At 52.4% G+C, this 20,735-nt stretch overlaps 1 protein-coding gene across 1 annotated transcript; it reads left to right on the top strand.

Annotated features, from left to right (window-relative positions):
• The first annotated feature begins 9,733 nt into the window (after positions 1-9,733).
• LOC133359398 (C-X-C motif chemokine 3-like) lies at positions 9,734-20,215 on the top strand. Its single transcript, XM_061577808.1, has 4 exons — positions 9,734-9,862; positions 13,295-13,439; positions 16,706-16,784; positions 17,228-20,215. Exons 1-4 carry the CDS (start codon positions 9,781-9,783, stop codon positions 17,273-17,275), a joined length of 354 nt encoding a protein of 117 aa, XP_061433792.1. The 5' UTR covers positions 9,734-9,780; the 3' UTR covers positions 17,276-20,215.
• Positions 20,216-20,735: the final 520 nt, after the last annotated feature.

Genomic DNA, 20,735 nt, shown 5'->3' with positions numbered 1-20,735 from the left:
CATGCCTTATATATCTGGATTACGTCATTGTTTTCGGTCGCACGTTTGATGAATATTTGCAGTGACTGTGCCGCGGTATTATCCATGTGTAGTGTCGTAGGTCTCTTCCTTCTTGTTTCTCGAGGCTTGTGTGTGCGTGCGGGTGGTGTGCGTTGCACACACACTCAGTCAGAGACGAGGTAGTAGCAGGAGGCACCGCCCTCCCCTTTTATTGTTGTTGAGTTCACGCCACCACTCGGGCCCCCTCTCTCTCACAACCACGCTGCTGCACGGCCTGTCCCAGACACGACCCTATCCGCATTGCACCGACGGTGTCGACCGGGACAGCCAACTACTGTCCGGCCGTGCAATGATCAGGCGAAGGCAGCAGCAAGGAAGGCAGTGATGATGACAGCGACGACGAGACGAGTCCACTTCCAGAACCGGCAGCCCAGAGCTCTCGCTCTCTGCTGCTTTTATTCCCCTCGGCACGGGTTGACTCCGCCCTAGCTGCGCCTCCCTTTTCAAATCCACTAGAGGGTTCCAGGAGCTTCCCCACGAGGTATATCGTGACGCTTGCCCCAATTCCTCTGCCCTGCCGGCTCACCCGCGTATGTGCTCAATGGCGTGCGCGCTAAGTGCCCATCTGCAGTTGCAGCTGCTGTACAACAGCCAGCGCTATGTCACTACAGATAGTACAAATCTGGCTGTCGCACAAATCTGGCTGTCGTCCGATGAAGCTAGCTGTAATTATTGGCGAAACATCGTACTCAGATTGTAAATGTTGTGGCTTGGCTCTCGAACACACCGGTGTGCTGTGCTAGTGTAATGCGGGCGTAAATGGGCGGGGCGGATATGACGATCCGAGAGGGAGGAGTCAGGGTGACGTGGGGGAGAAGTTATAGCGGGGAGACAGGAAGCTATCTGGGTCAGTCAGGGGAGTGAAGGGTGGTGAACACGTTGGGTGGTCGCCGTGCCTCAGCCTGGTGGCTGAGGGGCTCATGACGGCGCCAGCCAGCGGGGTGGAAGAGAGAGTGGAGGATTGAGGTAGGAAGTGGCGAGATAGCCACAGAGGCCACGAAGGGCTGAGGTAGGAAATGGCGAGATAGCCACAGAGGCCACGAAGGGCTGAGGTAGGAAATGGCGAGATAGCCATAGAGGCCACGAAGGGCTGACATTGGGAGGTGGCGAGATCGCCACGCACGGAGGAACAGGGAGCAGAGATGGAGCTGCTGGGGGAGCAGCCAGAGGGCTGTACCAAGAGCCTGCAGCGGAACTGCAGGAGCGTGGAAGGCTACGGGAGCGAAGGCAGATGTGGGGCTGCCAGGGAGAGAGTCTCAGGAGGAGTGCCGTGTGGGAAGGAGAACGCGAACCCCAAATAAAGGACACGGAGTCAGCGAGAAGCGTCTGAGTCCTTTTATTACACTGGAGTCAGAAGTGAAACGGCATCTCAAAACAACTGAGAGAAAGAAGAAAAAAAATATTCCTGCTACATCATCCGACGACGACGACCTTCCTCAGACAGTGGACCTGCCTGCGATGGAAGAGGAGATCCGTTCTGGAACGAGTACGGGTCCGGGTGAGCAAGGTGTCGCCGCGTCGGTGGACCTGTCTGTGCCGGAGGATGCCAACTTACGATGGAGACAGATGGTGATGCAGATGGGGACCTTGAAAATCGTGCTGGCGCGACTGTGTGAGTTCACCACGCCGAGGACGACGTCGGGGAGGCCCGGTGGTGATCCGCAGGCCTCTGCCTTTCCTGCGCTGCCAGCGCCATTGCCACGTGGCACGAAGACGCCATCTTGGGCGTGGCAGGGGAGAAACGGCGGGAAGCCGCCATCTTGTCTTCACCGCGGCGGGAGGACGCCGCCATCTTCAACATCGCGGCGGAGAGGCAGCCTTGCGCTGCCATCTGGAGGTGCCGCGGGGTGAGCAGCCTGCTGTGAGCTGCTGTTTTTCGAGGGGGTGCTGCGAGGAGAAGACGCCGATGCTGCAGCTGCTGGGGCGGGAGCTTCCCGTCCTGGTTCGGGTGCGTGACAACGGAGCCGTCAAGTCGCCGAACGAGTTCTGCGAGGCGTCTCAAGTTGCCACCCTGCCGTCCTCTTCTTGCTGCAGCCCCGGGCGAGTCATAACGATACGCACCCGGCCTTAACACACACCTCACTCATCTTTCGAGGGCCGGGGGGGGGCTATTTTGGTTTTCTCTTATGACTCGATTGTGCGGAGCGCGGTTCGGACTGTCTGTATGTGTGTGTAATAACGATGAACGCGCTATCTGCTTGTTGCTTGGTGTCAATATAAGTGTGTGCGTGTGTTGAGAATGGACGGAGAGTCTGCTGTATTTGCTGAGTGTCAAATTGTGTGTGTGCGCTGCTGCGTGGAGTTGTTATCTTGATGGTGAAGTTAATTATTAACTTGGGAGCGTCTGGTATCTTGCGCTGTATTATTTGTGGGTTACCTTGTGTGATGGGCTTAATTGGAAAAAAATATATATATTTTTTTTGGTGTATTGTGCTGCGAGGTGCTGTGTGCGATGCGATTGTTGCAAGAGAGAGAATAATTGTGTTGTTGCTGCAAAGTTACGACAGGATTAATGGTGTGTTGGTTGCCTGCAGATCTGCTTGCTATTGTGCTTACATGTGCGCGTGTGATCGCGATATGCTGATTGCATGTGCTGTTATACCGTTCTGTATGGTTATGGGGTGCGATGCAGTGGTTGATTATTGGAATTGGGATTGTTATTATATTGTGCGTACCTGTTGGAAATTGGTAACAAATTCGAGGGGGACCCAAATAATTGGTTGTATGGTTGTTGTGCACACGAGATTGCGTGTATATTATAGAGGGGGACCCTAAAATTCGGTTGTATTGGTGTTGTGCACACGAGATTGCGTGTATATTATAGAGGGGGACCCTAAAATTCGGTTGTATTGGTGTTGTGCACACGAGATTTCGTGTATATTATGGGTAATTGCGCTTTTTGAGAGAGAGAGCGCGCTTTGAGGGTGCGTGATGACGCCGTTGTGGGTGTCTCAAAGGTTAATGCTAATGGGACCGTAAATTGGCGCCAAGTGGCATCGCGTATTCGGTTGATCGCATGCAGCCACGAGTTGCTTGGCGAGTTGGGTTGTGTAACTAATGTGGTTGGTAAAATATTGGTTAAAAATTCCACGATATGACAGCTGTGCGCAGCAAGCTGGGGCTGTGCGTCTATCGTTGGTGGGGTTGTTATAATGTGACGGGAGATGCGTCTTGTGACCCCCAGCTAAGGGAAGCTGGGGTGCACGAATGGAGAAAACTGGCCACGTGTTCGCACGTTGGGCCGCCATTTTGCGCGCACGCGGGGTATGGCGACGATGCGCTTTGCGGAAAGGGCCGCCATTTTGAGTGCGCGCGAGATATTGCGCGAACGCGCTGGGCGAAGGGGGACGTCATTTTGAGCGCGCGGGAAAAACCGGGGTGGGGCAAATATTCCATCTGTTATGCCTGCCATTGTTGATTGGGTGATGCACGAGTTGTGGTCACATCGGGCTATGGCTGATGGCTGACCTGACAGCCCGGAGGCGAAACCTCCGTGGTATGTCTTAAATTAATGGGCCATGTGCTCATATGGCTCGGGGAGTCATGGTTCAGTTGTGCGGTGGCAGACTGAACCTGGTGTGCCGGGGGCTCACGGGATCTGGGTTAGGGTGTTATTGTCTCTATAAGAGAACATTGCCCCGTGGGGGGAGTACAGGGGGTCTGGCATTGCTGGGGGATGAACCTTTCCTGGGCTATAAAGCATCGGACTATACGAGGCTGGTGTGTGTCCATCTCTGATGGGATAGTAAGGGAGGAGCGTGGCCGAGTTGCTGCTCATCCCCGAAATTGCACTAGCTGAGAGTATGGTCAGTGGATGTTGCTGTGGGTTGACGACCACGGTGGGGGTTAGGGCGAGTTAAACATTACCGCTGGGGAGCGTGGCTCTCTCCACGCGAGGGTGTGCGATTAGGCGTTTTGTTGGGTTGCTGAGAGTGACCGTGGGTACATGCTGTGTACGTGCGATGTCTGTGCTGGTCCTCAAGGGAGGACTGCTGGTGGGTAAGAGCAGAAAATTTTGTTGTTGTTGTTGTCACGTGTAAATAATATTGTTGTTAAAATGTAAATACTGGGGCATCCATTGCGTTATTTTGGGTATTTATGGGGAGTTTTTTTTTAAGCGGGCTGGATTTACATCATCTCCACTACCCTGAGGCCGGGTGGCTGTCGTGTACGACATGCGGATGTGCGTTGTTGTGCTGTGCCTCAGGGGATTGGATTCTCCTTCTCGTCACAGATTCTTCAGCTCCCGTCGCACTGGGTGTTACCTGGTGTGCTAGCTGGATGAGGACTTGAAGGAGCAATTGAGCGCCGTTCGTCGTTCTGCTCTACCACTTGCTCTTTGACGTTGGACTTGAGCCGAGCGGATGGAACTGCAACATGGACACGCACTAAAACATCACATTTCTGGGTTGTGCGCGTTGGCCGTTCTTGCGTGTCAGTTGCCGTTTTTGTTCATTGTGCCATTCTTATTCTTGTTGATGTTGCGCGGAGGACAGGCCGGTGTTCTGTTCCAGTTCCTGATACCTCCCCTTTCGTTGCTTGTGTTGTTGTTGTTATAATCTCCGTTGTGTCTGGGGGACTCCTGATTGTGCTGCCTTCGCCCGCATTATTTTGTTCTGTTTCAGCCGAGGACGGCTGGGATTTTCTCTACGGGGGAGGGTAGTGTAATGCGGGCGTAAATGGGCGGGGCGGATATGACGATCCGAGAGGGAGGAGTCAGGGTGACGTGGGGGAGAAGTTATAGCGGGGAGACAGGAAGCTATCTGGGTCAGTCGGGGGAGTGAAGGGTGGTGAACACGTTGGGTGGTCGCCGTGCCTCAGCCTGGTGGCTGAGGGGCTCATGACGGCGCCAGCCAGCGGGGTGGAAGAGAAAGTGGAGGATTGAGGTAGGAAGTGGCGAGATAGCCACAGAGGCCACGAAGGGCTGAGGTAGGAAATGGCGAGATAGCCACAGAGGCCACGAAGGGCTGAGGTAGGAAATGGCGAGATAGCCATAGAGGCCACGAAGGGCTGACATTGGGAGGTGGCGAGATCGCCACGCACGGAGGAACAGGGAGCAGAGATGGAGCTGCTGGGGGAGCAGCCAGAGGGCTGTACCAAGAGCCTGCAGCGGAACTGCAGGAGCGTGGAAGGCTACGGGAGCGAAGGCAGATGTGGGGCTGCCAGGGAAAGAGTCTCAGGAGGAGTGCCGTGTGGGAAGGAGAACGCGAACCCCAAATAAAGGACACGGAGTCAGCGAGAAGCGTCTGAGTCCTTTTATTACACTAGTAACGAATTGGTATGTTCTGTTACGTGACAAACCTTACTAATTGGCTGTGTCAGGTGGTGGCGGGTTTAATGATATATTTATATATTTACACGATCTAACCCAAAAAAACCTGCATTTTGCGACTATTTCTGGCCATGTATATCTGCCGACGGGTAGGATCAGGTCGCGGGTTTTACGGAGTGTGCGTGTCGTAAACCGCCAGCTCACAGGTCACAACCTTCCTTGCAGTCCATCACAGTCTCCAGAGTGAACGAGCTCATCGCCCTTGATATTCTCACCAAAAGGAGATGAATTTATCTTGGCGGGAGTCAAATACTTCATGAGATGGCCATTGGCCTGGTTACTACCTTATCAGACAGCCGTGTCAATTGCGGATGCACTCCTGCACGGATATGTGATGGACAAGAGCCCCCCAGAACAGCTCCTCAATGATCAAGGAACTACATTTTTCATCGAAACTCCTCCAAGAAGGTTGCGAAGCACTGGGCATGAAGAAGATTTTGCACTTCCCCATACCACCCTCAGACGGATGGTATGGTGGAATGGCTGAACAGAACGATAACATCCATGCTCTACCACACTGTTGATGAGGCGCAAACCGACTGGGATCTCCATGGTTCCGGAGGTCTTGGCAGCATGTAGACTGGCTCCACATGCCTCCACAGGATTTCCCACATTTTTCCTCATGTACGGTCGTGAGCCGGATCTTCCCATAGAAACCCAGTTGGGTAAAACCCCTGCAGGTGCGTCCGACCAACCTGCGTCCTTGCAGGTCACGCTTGACCGACTATTTGAAGCAGGCACAGTGGCAATGGCGAGCGCGGCGATATCACAGGCCGCTAACGACCGAAATTCAAGGCGACCGGTTCACACACTTCCCTGGGCAGTAGCAGATGAGGCGTGGTTGCATTCGCCGCAGGTCCCCATTACGTACCTCTTCCGAACTGCACCGACCGTGGCAGGGCCAGGTAGAAATCGTTGAAGTAAATCGGCTGCAATGTGTACGCGTGCAATTGGAACGTCGTTGTTGGTTTATTAACCAGTCGTATCTCAAAACCTGCCTTCATCGTCACCCAAGCACCTCATCTTTATGTCCTGTTCCGCCAGAGTCTGGGGTGTCCGACAAGCCACAGCAGCCGCCCGGAGAAATGGAATCACCTGTGCATGCTCCTGTGCCACCCACAGCACCGAGCCAAATAGCACACGACTCACTGCTGGACCCTGCAGCATCCTGCGGTCTGGCAACAAGGACCTATGCAAGATGTGCGCGGTTGCGCTAACCCTGTTCCTGACGGGGCAAGAGATTGCCACCCCCCGTTGTTCCCACAGTCTCGTGGATGTGTTGACTAACTGTGGGAGGTGCATAATCCGTGCGCCGAAATTACTCACACCACACAATCGCTTTTTCATGTAAATGTTAATTACCATAAGTCAGACACAGGGTCACATTATTAAGAGGTCATTAAGTTCGAGTGGGTGGAGTTCCCCTTGGCTTCCCGTGCTCTGTTGGACTGGTCATTTACCTCCTTGGTATTAGCCGGGATGGCACGTTTTTTTTAAAGGGTCTAGAATGGATACTTACCAAACTCTTTGGTGCAGGTAAACAGAACATAGCATGTTAGATACGCACATTAGCAAGTCCATGCAATGCCAAGACATGTTTTTTTTGGGTGATGTAATGACCGAGGCAACATACCGCTTACCTGACATAAGCGAACATACGATTGGCCAGTCAGGAAGTTAATCAAGGCCTCTGATTGGTGCAGGGAATACTCAAAGACGATTGGTTAGGAAAATAGATTCAAAGGGATTGGAGGAGAGATTCAAATGTAAAAGGCGGGAAAGGAGGGTTGACGGTAGGGGCGACGGTTGACAACTACTGCATTGGAGGAGGACGACGAGGATTGGCTGAGTGAAATGGGGGTGAGTGAAGCTTCCAGAAAGGGGACTTGGAGGATATACAAGCGGAGAGCACGAGGGGAGGGGATGGTTGGAGAGAAGACGAAGTCCAAGCATCAAGAACCGAAGCCCCGGTCTAGAAATAGTATTGTGTCCGAAATGAAGGCTCTTAGTAAAGACGAACGTGTGTCGAAGTCACTACACTTCTATGGGCAGTGTTGAGTCTATGGGCAGTGCTGAGTCTATGGTGCAATGCTGAGTCTATAGGCAGTGTTGAGTCTATGGGCAGTGCTGAGTCTATGGGCAGTGCTGAGTCTATGGTGCAGTGTTGAGTCTATGGGCAGTGCTGAGTCGATGGGTAGCAGTGTTGAGTCTATGGGTAGTTGTGTGAGTCTATGGGCAGTGCTGAGTCTATGGGGAGTGTTGAGTCTATGGGGAGTGTTCAGTCTATGGGCAGTGTTGAGTCTATGGGCAGTGTTGAGTCTATGGACAGTGTTGAGTCTATGGGTAGTTGTGTGAGTCTATGGGCAGTGCTGAGTCTATGGGGAGTGTTCAGTCTATGGGCAGTGTTGAGTCTATGGTGCAGTGTTGAGTCTATGGTGCAGTGTTGAGTCTATGGGCAGTAGTGTGAGTCTATGGGGAGTGTTGGGTCTATGGGTAGCAATGTGAGTCAATGGTGCAGTACTCGGAGGACATCACGTGTCTGGCTGCCTCTATTCTGGCGCCTGGGTCGGATATCCTTGAACCTCGCCGCTGGCATCCCCCCCCCTTCTCCTAGGTTGACTCACGCCTCACGCGAGTCAGCTGTTTGAGGGGTCAAGCGACAAAAGGCGGCCGGGGAAATTAAAAAAGGCACGGTACTATCCCCACTTACACCCCCTACCCCATCCACAAAAGCTGATCCCACGGCTTACACTTGGCCAACATCCGCTGTGTGCAGCAACACGCGGATGGGGATGTTTGCCTCCGTGCTGGGTGTCACAGACGAGAACGCGGTGTCACCACTGAAACCACTTCTCTTATCTACGTCTCTCCATCTCCCCCCCCTACTCTTTCTCTCCAATCTGCCTCGCCTTCTCTCTCTTTTTTTACGATCAGAGGAAACAAGATGTTCGGTGTAGTCGGCATTTTGCTTCGTTCATCATTTAGTTTTTAAAAAAAATGTTTCTTTATGTAACCGCCCTCCCTTTTAAATGAAATATTTCACACTCTCTCCATTTCACGCCATCTCTCTTTGCATCTCTCCATCTCATGCCACCTCTCTCTCTCTTTCCCCCTCTCTCTCCGCCCTCACTTCAGGGCACCCTTCTGAACCCTGACGAGGCGGCTTCCCCGTCGTGACGTCACAAGCAGAGGTTCATAATGGCCGCGTCACGGTCACAGATTCTGGGAAATGTTTCTTGCTCTCTTTCTATAAATATCTCTCGCTTGATCTAGCTCTATCTCTACATCCACTCACCCTCTCAATCTCTCTCTCTCTCTTTCCCCTCCATGTCTCTCCCCCCCTCTCTGTCTTCATACCCCCCCCCCCTCTCTCAATCTCTCTCTCTCGCCCCCCCCCCCTCTCTCTCCATCTCTCTGTTCATCCATCTTTCTTGTTCCCTCTTTCTCCACCTCTTTCACTCCACCTCTCTCTCTCCTCTCCCTCCGTCTCCTTCTCTCCATCTTCTTCCCTCTGTCTCCCTCCCTCTCTATCTCTCTACCCCTGATATGTTAACTCCCTCGCCTAGTATGCAGGAGGTTGTGGGTTTGATTCCGACCCTCACGATGCCTGCTGCTGTGTATTTGGAGTCTGCAGTTCTCTCTCTCCCCGTGGTGGCCGTGTGGTCTCTATGCAACTCTATAGGTCTCCATGTAACTCTATGGGTTTCTATGCAACTCCACAGGTCTATACTGAAGACCTCCACAGCAGAAGCCAAACACCCCTGAGAAGGTCTAGATTTGAAGTTTTCTTGACTGCAGGGATCCATACTTTTTGGTTCTTTCGGTAAAGTCACGTAGGTATAAGATAAAATAAATTAAATCACAAATATCTACGTGACTTTACCGAAAGAACCCAAGAGTATGACCCCTGAGAAGAGTCATTAACCGCAATTTCGCCAATTATATATTTACCCCTTTTGTGCGGGGGATGGGGTGGGGGGAGCGGTGGCGCAGCGGTTAGCGCTCCGCTGCGAACCTGGCAGAGACCCGAGTTCGATGGTGTGCGGTGTGGAGTGAACATCGCCACTGGGGAGACAAAGGCGGCCGGGCGTGGTTGCTGGCCACCCACCCCCTCGTGTGCCACAGTGCCGGCCTTCATAAGTGCTCGCTAACAGCACTTGCCCCCAACATTCTATGCAGGCTACACGGGGGATCTTTGTACTTGTATGGGGGAGTGGGTGGGGGGCGTTCATGCTAATGAGTTGGGCGGGGTGTTTATGGTAATGAGATGGGCTGGGCGTGGTTATGCTAATGAGCACAGGTTTAAATGCCTGCGGTTGTCGGTAGCAGGGTACATTGCTTTGATAAGCAGCAGCGCCAGAGGTGACTGAAGTGGCAGGAGGAACGTAATGGCCAAATCGTCTAGAGTGATGGTGGTGGTGATGGTGGTGGCGATGACGGTGGCAATGATGGCTACGGAGGCAATGGCAGGTGAGTGATTGTGGTGGTGGTGATGGTGGTGATGATGGTGAGTGGGTGAGGTGGCTGAGTGCATGGGTGACTGAGTGGGTGGGTGAGTGAGTGGGTTGATGGGTGAGTCAGTGGTAGGTGAGTTGGTGTGTGAGTGGTTGAGTGAGTGGTTGAGTGAGTGGTTGAGTGATTGAGTGAGTGGGTGAGTGGGTGGTTAAGTGGGTTAGGTAGATGAGCACATGAGTGAGTGAGTGGTGAGTGAGTGGATGAGTAGGTTTGGTGGGTGAGTCGATGACTAAGTGGGTGAGTGAGTGGGTTGGTGGGTTAGTAAGTAAATGAGTGGGTGGGTGAGTGAACTGTTGGGCAAATGAGTAGGTGAATGACTCAATGAGTCAGTGGGTGGGTAAGTGAATGGGTGGATAAGTGAGTCACTTTGTGGGTGAGTGGTTGAGCCGGTAAATCAGTGAGTAGATTGGTGAGTGAATGAGTGGGCGAGTGAGTAGGTGAATGGACGAGTGGGTGAGTGAATTGGTTGGTAAATGAGTGGATGGTGATGATGTGAATGACGCTGCTGATGGTGATGATAGTAATGGTGATGATGTGAATGATGCTGCTGATGGTGATGATAGTGATGGGGATGATGTGAATGACGCTGCTGATGGTGATGATAGTGATGGGGATGATGCCACCGCAGTCTAATGAGGGCGCCTGGGGAGGGTATTAGCAGCAGCATTGCTTCAGCACAAGTAAACAAACTCTGGGCCGGGTTTCGACATTAAGTGTCTCATCAGCAGCAGAGCCAGGCTCTGCTTGAACCTGAAAGTAAACTATGTTTTTATTTTTATAGGTGTAAGGCCCCTCTGAGCAAGCTAGCTCTTTTTCAGAAGCGACCTGGCTATCAAAAATGATAGTCCAACGAAGTGGCTAATCACGTATACATTCATAGCGGCAGCCGAATACTCTAAACGCGTGATGTTTATTCTAAATGTAGAGGGGAAAACCAGAGGACAGAGAGAGAAAATCCACGCGACGATGGGGACAGACAGATAGAAAGAGACGCAGACTCCCGATTTACAGCAAGCATCGTCTGGGTCGGAATCGAACTCACGACCTCCTGTATACCAGGCGAGGTAGTTAACAGCTCGCAGGTTCCAGGATCGAACCCACGACCTCATGCACACCAGGCGAGGTAGTTAACATCTTGCAAGGTCCGGGATCGAACTCACGACCTCCTGCATACCAGGCGAGGTAGTTAACATCTTGCAAGGTCCGGGATCGAACTCACGACCTCCTGCATACCAGGCGGGAGGTAGTTAATATTTCGCAGGGTCAGGAATTGAACCCACGACCTCCTGCATACCAGGCGAGGTAGTTAACATCTTGCAGGTCCGGGATCGAACTCACGACCTCCTCCATACCAGGCGAGGTAGTTAACATCTCGCAGGGTCAGGAATTGAACCCACGACCTCCTGCATACCAGGCGAGGTTGTTAACATCCTGTAGGATCCGGGATCGAACCCACGACCTCCTGCATACCAGGCGAGGTTGTTAACATCTCCGAGCCACCGTGGTGCCCGATGCTGGCGAAATACCCAGTTGTTCATCGGCAAGGATCGTGTTGATACGAACCTGTGTGTGTTCATGGGTCCCTCTTTATCTCTCTCTGCTGGACATCTGTGAAAAAAAGCTTCATAGTTCATCGGATTTATAAATAAATGTTCTGATTTCTCTCCCCCCTCGACCGCGTGGCCCCCTTCTCGCTCCACGTGTGAAAGAGGTTCACGTGGTTCCTATGCAAATAACCACATTTCCTAGACCACGTGGCCTCCTTCTCACTCCACGTGTAAGGGCGTCACCTGGTCCACATGCAAATAACCCCCTCCCTAACCCACGTGGTTTCTTCCTCGTTCCACGTGTGAGGGGGTCACGTGGTCTCTATGGAAATAACCCCCCTCCCCCCCTAAGAGCTACAATATCACTGAAACAAATTTTTATTTGACCAGCTGTAAGGCCCCCTACTGAGCAATTAGCGTATTTTTCGGAAGCCCTGACCTGGCAAATCGCGAATGACAGCAGCTCAATGTAAGTGGCTGATATTATCATCACCATCATCGTGTGGAAATTCATAGTAGCAGCCAAATACTCTCTCTAGAGAGAGACGCGTGGTGATGTCGTTCATTCTAAATGTGGAGGGGAAAAGCCGGAGGAACCGGAGAGAAAAAAAAAACATTCTACACGTACACCCAGCAGGGTCGGGGATCGAACCCACGCCATCCTGCGTACCAGGCGAGGTCGTTAACATCTCGCAGGGTCGGGATCGAACTCACGAACTTCTGCGTACCAGGCGAGGTTGTTAACATCTCGCAGGGTCGGGATCGAACCCACTACCTCTTGCCTTCCAAGCGATGTAGTTAACATCTCGCAGGGTCCGCGATCGAACCCACGACCTCCTGCATACCAGGCGAGGTCGTTAACATCTCGCAGGGTCGGGATCGAACCCACGACCTCCTGCGTACCAGGCGAGGTGGTTAACATCTCGCAGGGTCGGGATCGAACCCACGACCTCCTGCGTACCAGGCGAGGTAGTTAACATCCCGCAGGGTCGGGATCGAACCCACGACCTCCTGCATGCCAGGCGATGTAGTTACTATCTCGCAGGGTCGGGATCGAACCCACGACCTCCTGCATACCAGGCGAGGTCGTTAACATCTCGCAGGGTCGGGATCGAACCCACGACCTCTTTCGTACCAGGCGAGGTGGTTAACATCTCGCAGGGTCGGGATCGAACTCACGAACTTCTGCGTACCAGGCGAGGTTGTTAACATCTCGCAGGGTCGGGATCGAACCCACTACCTCTTGCCTTCCAAGCGATGTAGTTAACATCTCGCAGGGTCCGCGATCGAACCCACGACCTCCTGCATACCAGGCGAGGTCGTTAACATCTCGCAGGGTCGGGATCGAACCCACGACCTCCTGCGTACCAGGCGAGGTGGTTAACATCTCGCAGGGTCGGGATCGAACCCACGACCTCCTGCGTACCAGGCGAGGTAGTTAACATCCCGTAGGGTCGGGATCGAACCCACGACCTCCTGCATGCCAGGCGATGTAGTTACTATCTCGCAGGGTCGGGATCGAACCCACGACCTCCTGCATACCAGGCGAGGTCGTTAACATCTCGCAGGGTCGGGATCGAACCCACGACCTCTTTCGTACCAGGCGAGGTGGTTAACATCTCGCAGGGTCGGGATCGAACCCACGACCTCCTGCGTACCAGGCGAGGTAGTTAACATCCCGCAGGGTCGGGATCGAACCCACGACCTCCTGCATGCCAGGCGATGTAGTTACTATCTCGCAGGGTCGGGATCGAACCCACGACCTCCTGCGTACCAGGCGAGGTAGTTAACATCTCGCCACTGACCAATCATCCGATCTCTCTCTCTCTCTGCCCCCCAGGTCACGGGGCCGCTCCCTCGCCCACGTGTCCGTGTCAGCTGGGGTCACCGCGGGGTCACGCGGCCGTCCCGTCTCGCTTCAACCTCAGCAAGATTCGACGCGCGCGCGTCACGTGTCCCAGCGCGGGCTGCCCCCTGCAGATAGTGTGAGCATCAGCAGTAGCAGCATCATCAGCAGTAGCAGCAGCATCATCAGCGGGAGCATCATTATCAGCAGTAGCAGCATCATCAGCGACAGCATCATCATCAGCAGCATCAATCATCAACGTCAGCAGCGGTAGCAGCATCATCATCAGTAGCATCATCATCAGCAGTAGCATTCAGAGCAACAGTAGCATCAGCGGGAGCATCATCAGCAGTAGCATCATCATCAGCAGTAACATCATCATCAGCAGCAGTAGCATCATTATCATCAGCAGTATCATCAGCAGCATCATCATCAGCATCAGCAGGAGCATCATCATCAGCAGCATCATCATCAGCAGCATCATCATCAGCAGTAGCATCATCATCAGCAGTAGCATCATCATCAGTAGCAGCATAAGCAGCATTATCAGCATCATCATCAGCAGCAGCATCATCAGCAGCATCATCATCAATAGCAGCATTGTCATCGTGAGCATGACCATCATTATCATCGCACCTCCGATTAGCACGGTTGGCTACGTACGGTGCGAAAGAAGTTCAACACACACTACACTCTCCTTGACGCCTTCCCACGTGGTAGAAGGGAGTGAGATGGAACAGATGGAGATTAGTCCACACGCCCACGTGGTAGAAGGGAGTGAGATGGAACAGATGGAGATTAGTCCACGCACCCACGTGGTAGAAGGGAGTGAGATGGAACAGATGGAGATTAGTCCACGCACCCACGTGGTAGATGGGAGTGAGATGGAACAGATGGAGATTAGTCCACGCACCCACGTGGTAGATGGGAGTGAGATGGAACAGATGGAGATTAGTCCACTTGCTGTATTGGTCACGTGGTGGTGGTGGGGTAAAGTGCAGGTAACTACCAGCCCCTCCCCCCCTCTCCACTCCACTATAGCGGCCTCTAAGTGGCACGTCGGACTGTTGCAGGGCTCCGCCTCTATCTCATCATGCTCGCTGAGAGAGGGGGGGGAGGTGTTTGTTGACCTCGTACTTCCGTCTTTGTCTCTCCTCTTCCTTTCCCGCAAACCATGAGGGGGCGAGGGGGAGAGGGGAGATGGGGCTCACAATGGCCATGTCATGAAGTTCACAGTGGAATCACGTCACAAATGGGCCGGGGGTTTCCCTCCCCCCCCTCCCGTGTCTCTCTTTCCCCGTGTCTCTCTCACTCCGTGTCTCTCTCTCTGCGTGCCTCTCTCCCTACGTGTATCTCTCCGTGTATCTCTCCCCATGTCTCTTTTCCTGTCTTTGTCTCTCTCCCCGTGTCTCTCTACTGCTCTCCGTGTCTTTCTCTGTGTCTCTCTCTCCGTGTCTCTGTTTCTCTGCCCATGTGTCTCTCTCTCCCCGTGTCTCTCTCTCCGTGTGTCTTTCTCTACGTGTGTCTCTCTTCCCATGTATCTCTCTCCCCGTGTCTCTCTCTCCGTGTGTCTTTCTCTGCGTGTGTCTCTCTTCCCATGTTTCTCTCTACCCCCGTGTCTCTCTCGCTCTCTTTTTTTTACGATCAGAGGAAACAAGAAGATGCTCGGTGTAGTCGGCACTTTGCTTCGTTCATCGTTTCAATGTTTTTGTTTTTTGTTTTCAATGCTTTCTTCCAAGTGTCTTTTTCTCCCCGTGTCTCTGTCTCCCACTGTCTTTCTCTATCTCTTCCCATGTCTCTGTTACCATTGTCTCTCTCTCCCAGTGTGTGTCTTTCTCTCCCACTGTCTCTCTCTCCCCGTGTCTCTCTCCAGCTCTCTCCAGTTCTCTCAGTCGGTTCCCAAGTGGCCGCGTCACTCGGTTCACGTCTGTGTCCCTTTATCTGTGTAAGTGTGGTAGAGCGGTGGTGCAGTGTCATTATTGAAACTATTGAAAACCAATTTTATTTGTACCAGGTATAAGGCCCCATGAAACTACGTAGCTCTATTCTTTGGGTCTTTCGGTAAAGTCACGTAGAACAAAATAATTTACAAAAAACGACGACGTTTCGATCGCAACACAAGCAATCGTCATCAGGATGACGTGACTTTACGGAAAACCCAAAAAATATGACTTCCTGCAGTCACGAACGCTTTACGTCAATATCTACGTAGCTCTTCTTCAGAAGGCCTGACCTGGCTATCAACAACATGATGGCAGCTCAACCAAGTCGCCGATATTATCATCATCGCTATCAACATCACCTGGAAATGCATAGCAGCAGGCAAATAATCTAGACGCGTTTTTCTACAGACTCATAGAGACCCACAGAGACCCATAGATACCGATACTCATCGAGATCCATACTAAACTTCATAATAGACGCTGTGTTGGGTTAGATCGCGTAAGTATATAAATGTGTCGTTAAAACCCGAAACCACCCTACACAGACAACCAGTCAGGGTTGTCACGCAAACAGAACGTGCCAATCCGTCACTAGTACATCACTAGTGTATAGTGTATATTGTAGTGTATAGTGCAGTGTATATTGTAGTGTATAGTGCAGTGTATAGTGTAGTATATAGTGTAGTGTAAAGTCGTACAGCATACCGGTGTGTTGTTGAAGAGCCAAGGATCTCCAACACACCGGCGTGCTGTACTAGTGACGAATTGGCCACGTTCTGTTTACGTGACAACCCTTACTAGTTGGCTGTGTCGGGTGGTGGCGGGTTTTAACGACACATTTATATATTTACGCGACCTAACCCCAAAAAGATCTATCATAGATGATATTGGTCACGAAAGCCTGCTACGTGTTAAACTTAAACAAAACACTCTATTATTTATTTTACCAGGCGAGGACACACTGAGCTGCGTAGCCCTTTTGCAGAAGTGACCTCGCCACAAATCATAGCTCAACGAAATGGCTGCTATCATCAGCTGCAAATGTATAGCAGCCAAATACTCTGAACGCATGATGTTTATTCTATATGAGAAGGACCCGGATACAAATCCACGCGTCCACGGAGAGAGAGAGACGCAGACTCCAAATATAGAGCAGGCATCAGTGTCTGGATCGTACCCACAACCTCCTGTATACCAGGCGAGTTGTTTAACATCTCGTAGGGTCGGGGTCGAACCCACGACTTCCTGTATACCAGGCGAGGTAGGTAACATCTCGCAGGGTCGGGATCGAACCCGCGACTTCCTGCATATCAGGCGAGTTGTTTAACATCTCGTAGGGTCGGGATGGAACCCGCGACTTCCTGCATGCCAGGCGTGGTAGTTAACATCTCGCCACCATGGCACCAACAACCGTCGTGGAAGTTTATCTTCATATTTGTCTCTCTCTCTCCCTCCGTCTCAGGGCCACGCTGCAGACCCGGCAGACCGTCTGCCTGGACCCATTCTCGCCTCGCATTCAGAGACTCATCCGCTCCCGCAAGGTGCGTTGGGTGGGTGGGTGAGTTGGTGGGTGGATGAGTTGGTGGGTGGGTTAGTTGGTGGGTGGGTAAGTTGGTGGGTGGGTGGGTGAGTGAGTTGGTGGGTGGGTGGGTGAGTGAGTTGGTGGGTGGGTGGGTGAGTGGTGGGTGGGTGAGTATGTCGGTGAGTGAGTTGGCGGGTGGGTGAGTGAGTCGGTGGGTGATTGAGTGAGTGAGTGGGTAAGTGAGCGGATGGGTGAATGAGCGGATGGTTAGGTGAGTGGATGGGTAGGTCAGTGAGTGGGTGGGTGGATGGGAGTGTGGATGGTTGGGTGAGTGAGTGGATGGGGAGGTGAGTGGATGGGTGAGTAGATGGGTGAGTGGATGGAAGAGTGGGTGCTATTCACCCCTAATACCACGTAACCCTCTCCTCGGCCCCCCTCCCACTCCTTTTCTTCACGTGACAGAATCTGCCCGCGTGCGCCATCCGCGCGATGACGTCATCGAGGAGTTAGGCTGGGTGGGGGTGGAGGGCGGGGCGAGCGGGGCGTGACGTCACATGAGCAGTGAGGGGCGTCACGTCAGATGAGGAGCAGTGTGGCGTCATGTCCCAGGCGGAGGGAGCAGTGGGCGTGACGTCACAGGAGAAAATGGCGCAGTGAGGCGTGACGTCACAGCGTTGCCGGTTCAAAGCTGTGACGTGCGGGGCGGGAGAGCTGATTGGACTACTATAAGAATGAGAAATTAAATATTTATTTTAGACTGGAGGAGGAATCCGATGAGCTATAAAGCTCTTTGTTCACAGATGGGTCCAGGAGGAGAAACACGTAGTCAGAACGTTACAACAACAAACACGGCACTACACAAGCACGATAGGAGGTGTGCAACCGTATAGAAAAATGTAAACAAAGCACTTTACAACAAAGAAAAACACACAAATAAACCTGCAACTATTTTTTTTTATCCCACTGAGCTCTTCCCTTCTTGAGAAAAAGGGTTACGTGGTACTAGGGGTGAATATCACCCACTCACCCATCCATTCACCCACTCACCCATCCACGCACCCACTCACCCCTCCACGCACCTACTCACCCCTCCACGCACCCACTCACCCCTCCACGCACCCACTCACCCATCCATTCACCGACCTATCCACTAACTCACCCACCCACTCACTCATCGACTCACCTACCCATCCACTAATTCACCCACCCACTCACTCACCAACCCACTCACTCACCCAATCATCCATCCACTCACCCACCGACTCACTCACCCACCCACTCACCCACTTACCCACTCATCCACCCACTCACCCACTTACCCACTCACTCACCCACCCACGCACCCATCCATTCTTGAGAAAGAAGCGACCTGAGATTATACTGCAGTAGCAATAGGAATCCCATGAGCTGTGAAGCTCTTGTTCGCCGACTGGGGGTTGACGTGCAGCCAGGCAGATGTCCAGTCTCGGCACACGGGGGGCAGAATGCCGCAACAACAATCACGATAGGAAGAGTACAACAATATAGGAAGGTAAGATTAGCTATATGCAAATAAAACTGCAACTGTCGGTGGTGCTAACGTTAGCAAAACCGCCACTTTTTTCAAATTTTCTTGCTGTGGTTTTCACACCTGATGATGATTGCTTGTGTTGCAATCGAAACGTCGTGATAATTTTATTGTTTTATTTTTATTATTTCCCTTCTACGTGACTTTACGGAAAGAACCAAGAATATGAAATAAGCTAAATTATCTAAATGCGAGATGGCCCTCTGTGGAGGAGGAGGCTCCTTGGCAGTCCCAGGTTAGGTGCACCTTGAGGCCACTGGACAGTTGGAGGCAGTCGCCATCCAACAACAGCGGAGGGAAAGAGGAGCGACGCTCACAACAACGAGCGGAGATTGGGTGGCTAAAACGCAGCAAGTTGGCACAGTAAGGGGCACAGTTGGTGCATCGGCCACTCATCTCAGTCAACCAATGGCACCTGCTGGGTCTGTCCGTGGCTTCCTTCTGCACCTAGCCTGGCACAGCAGTCAACCCCATGGCACCTGCTGGGTCTGCCCCGTAGCTTCCTCCTGCACCTAGCCTGGCACAGCAGTCAACCCCATGGCACCTGCTCGGTCTGCCCCGTAGCTTCCTCCTGCACCTAGCCTGGCACAGCAGTCAACCCCATGGCACCTGCTGGGTCTGCCCCGTGGCTTCCTCCTGCACCTAGCCTGGCACAGCAGTCAACCCATGGCACCTGCTGGGTCTGTCCCGTGACCTCCTCCTGCACCTAGCCTGGCACAGCAGTCAGAAGCAGCGAGCCTTCGACACTTCACCTGGCCTCGGAGTGCACCTAGCCTGGCACAATCGCCGTGGCGACGACGAGTTACGAGGCTAACGCCATCGTTAGCACAGACCACAACCCCATCGGCTAGTCCACGCCTCCTTCACCAACATAAACCACGCCTCTCCAACCTACGCAGCCAATCCCCAGGCAGACCGCGACCACCGTAAATTGGTAAGCCCCGCCCTTACATTAGCATAACCAACTCCCCTCCCCCATACGGCCTTCACGTAAGTCAGACCACACCCCCTCCATAAGCCCCGCCTTCTCATTAAGATAGACCACGCCCCCTCCGCTAGCCCCGCCCCGTCATTAACATAGACCAGGCCACTTCCGTTAGCCCCGTCTATCTCATTAACATAGACAACGCCCCCTCCGCTAGCCCCGCCCCGTCATTAATATAGACCAGGCCACTTCCGTTAGCCCCGTCTATCTCATTAACATAGACAACGCCCCCTCCGTTAGCCACACCTTCTCATTAACATAGACCACGCCCCCTTCCGGCGAGCTCCATTAATTTCAGACGCAGTGTGTACTGGCAGTACACACGCAGTATAGCAACATTGTACCGACATTATACGTACACAGTATAGACAGTATACAGTACACGAAGTACTGACAGTATACGTACAGTATATATACATTATCTAAAACTACTGACAGTATACACAGTATACACGCTATGTATTCAGTATAGACAGTATAGAATACATAAACTACTGACGGTATATATACAGTAAATACAGTATATGTATTCACTTTACTTGCTGCACTGCGGTGCGCAGAATTACACCTGAACCCATAATACCTCGCTGTCATCATCAGCAACATCATCAGCAACATCATCGTCAGCATCATTATCATCAGCACCATAATCATCAACATCGTCAGCATCATCATCAGCAACATCTATGTCATCATCAACATCGTCAGCATCATCATCAGCACCATCATCATCAGCAACATCTACATCATCATTATCAGCAATATCAACATCATCAGCACCATCATCATCAGCAACATCATCAACATCAGCACCATCATCGTCACCATCGTGATCATCATCATGCTTCACCGCTGGGTCCATTGTTTGTCTGTGGAACCGTCGGTCAACCCCCCCCCCCCCCCAATAAAAAAGCGTCAACTCCGCACCACCACTCCACTTAGTGCTGTCTGTTGCTGGTCGTTCGGCGTCGTCGTCAGTGAGTGAGTGTCTCTCTCTCTGTGCGCTCGCCACGCTACGAACCCGGCTGTGATCCAGTTCCGGATGATCCTCGCAGCAAAAGTAGCACAAGTAGATATACGTGTAGTAGATACATCATATGTAGTAGTAGATACATCATATGTAGTAGTAGCCACATCATATGTAGTAGATACATATGTAATAGCTACGGGCCCCGCATTTGTGTAACGGGTTCCGGAGACACTTGTAGAGGTAACTTCTTTATTACAATACAACACTCCAACAGTACTCCAACAGTCCTGATACTCTGTTACAACCTAGATACACAGCCTAGCTACACAGCCTAGATACTCTACTCTGGCTATGCTCTGGAACTCGCCCTCACAAGGTCGTAGAGTCGGGAGTTCCAGAGTCCCAGCGCTGGCTCTCACAGCATCCCAGGGTCTTCAGATGGCTGGTC

This window comes from Lethenteron reissneri, chromosome 65 (assembly GCF_015708825.2).
Source record: "Lethenteron reissneri isolate LAM-NWPU_2019-01 chromosome 65, ASM1570882v1, whole genome shotgun sequence".
NCBI lineage: Eukaryota > Metazoa > Chordata > Hyperoartia > Petromyzontiformes > Petromyzontidae > Lethenteron > Lethenteron reissneri.
Note: the sequence above shows the minus strand (reverse complement) of the source record. Positions and strands in the feature narration are given on the sequence as shown.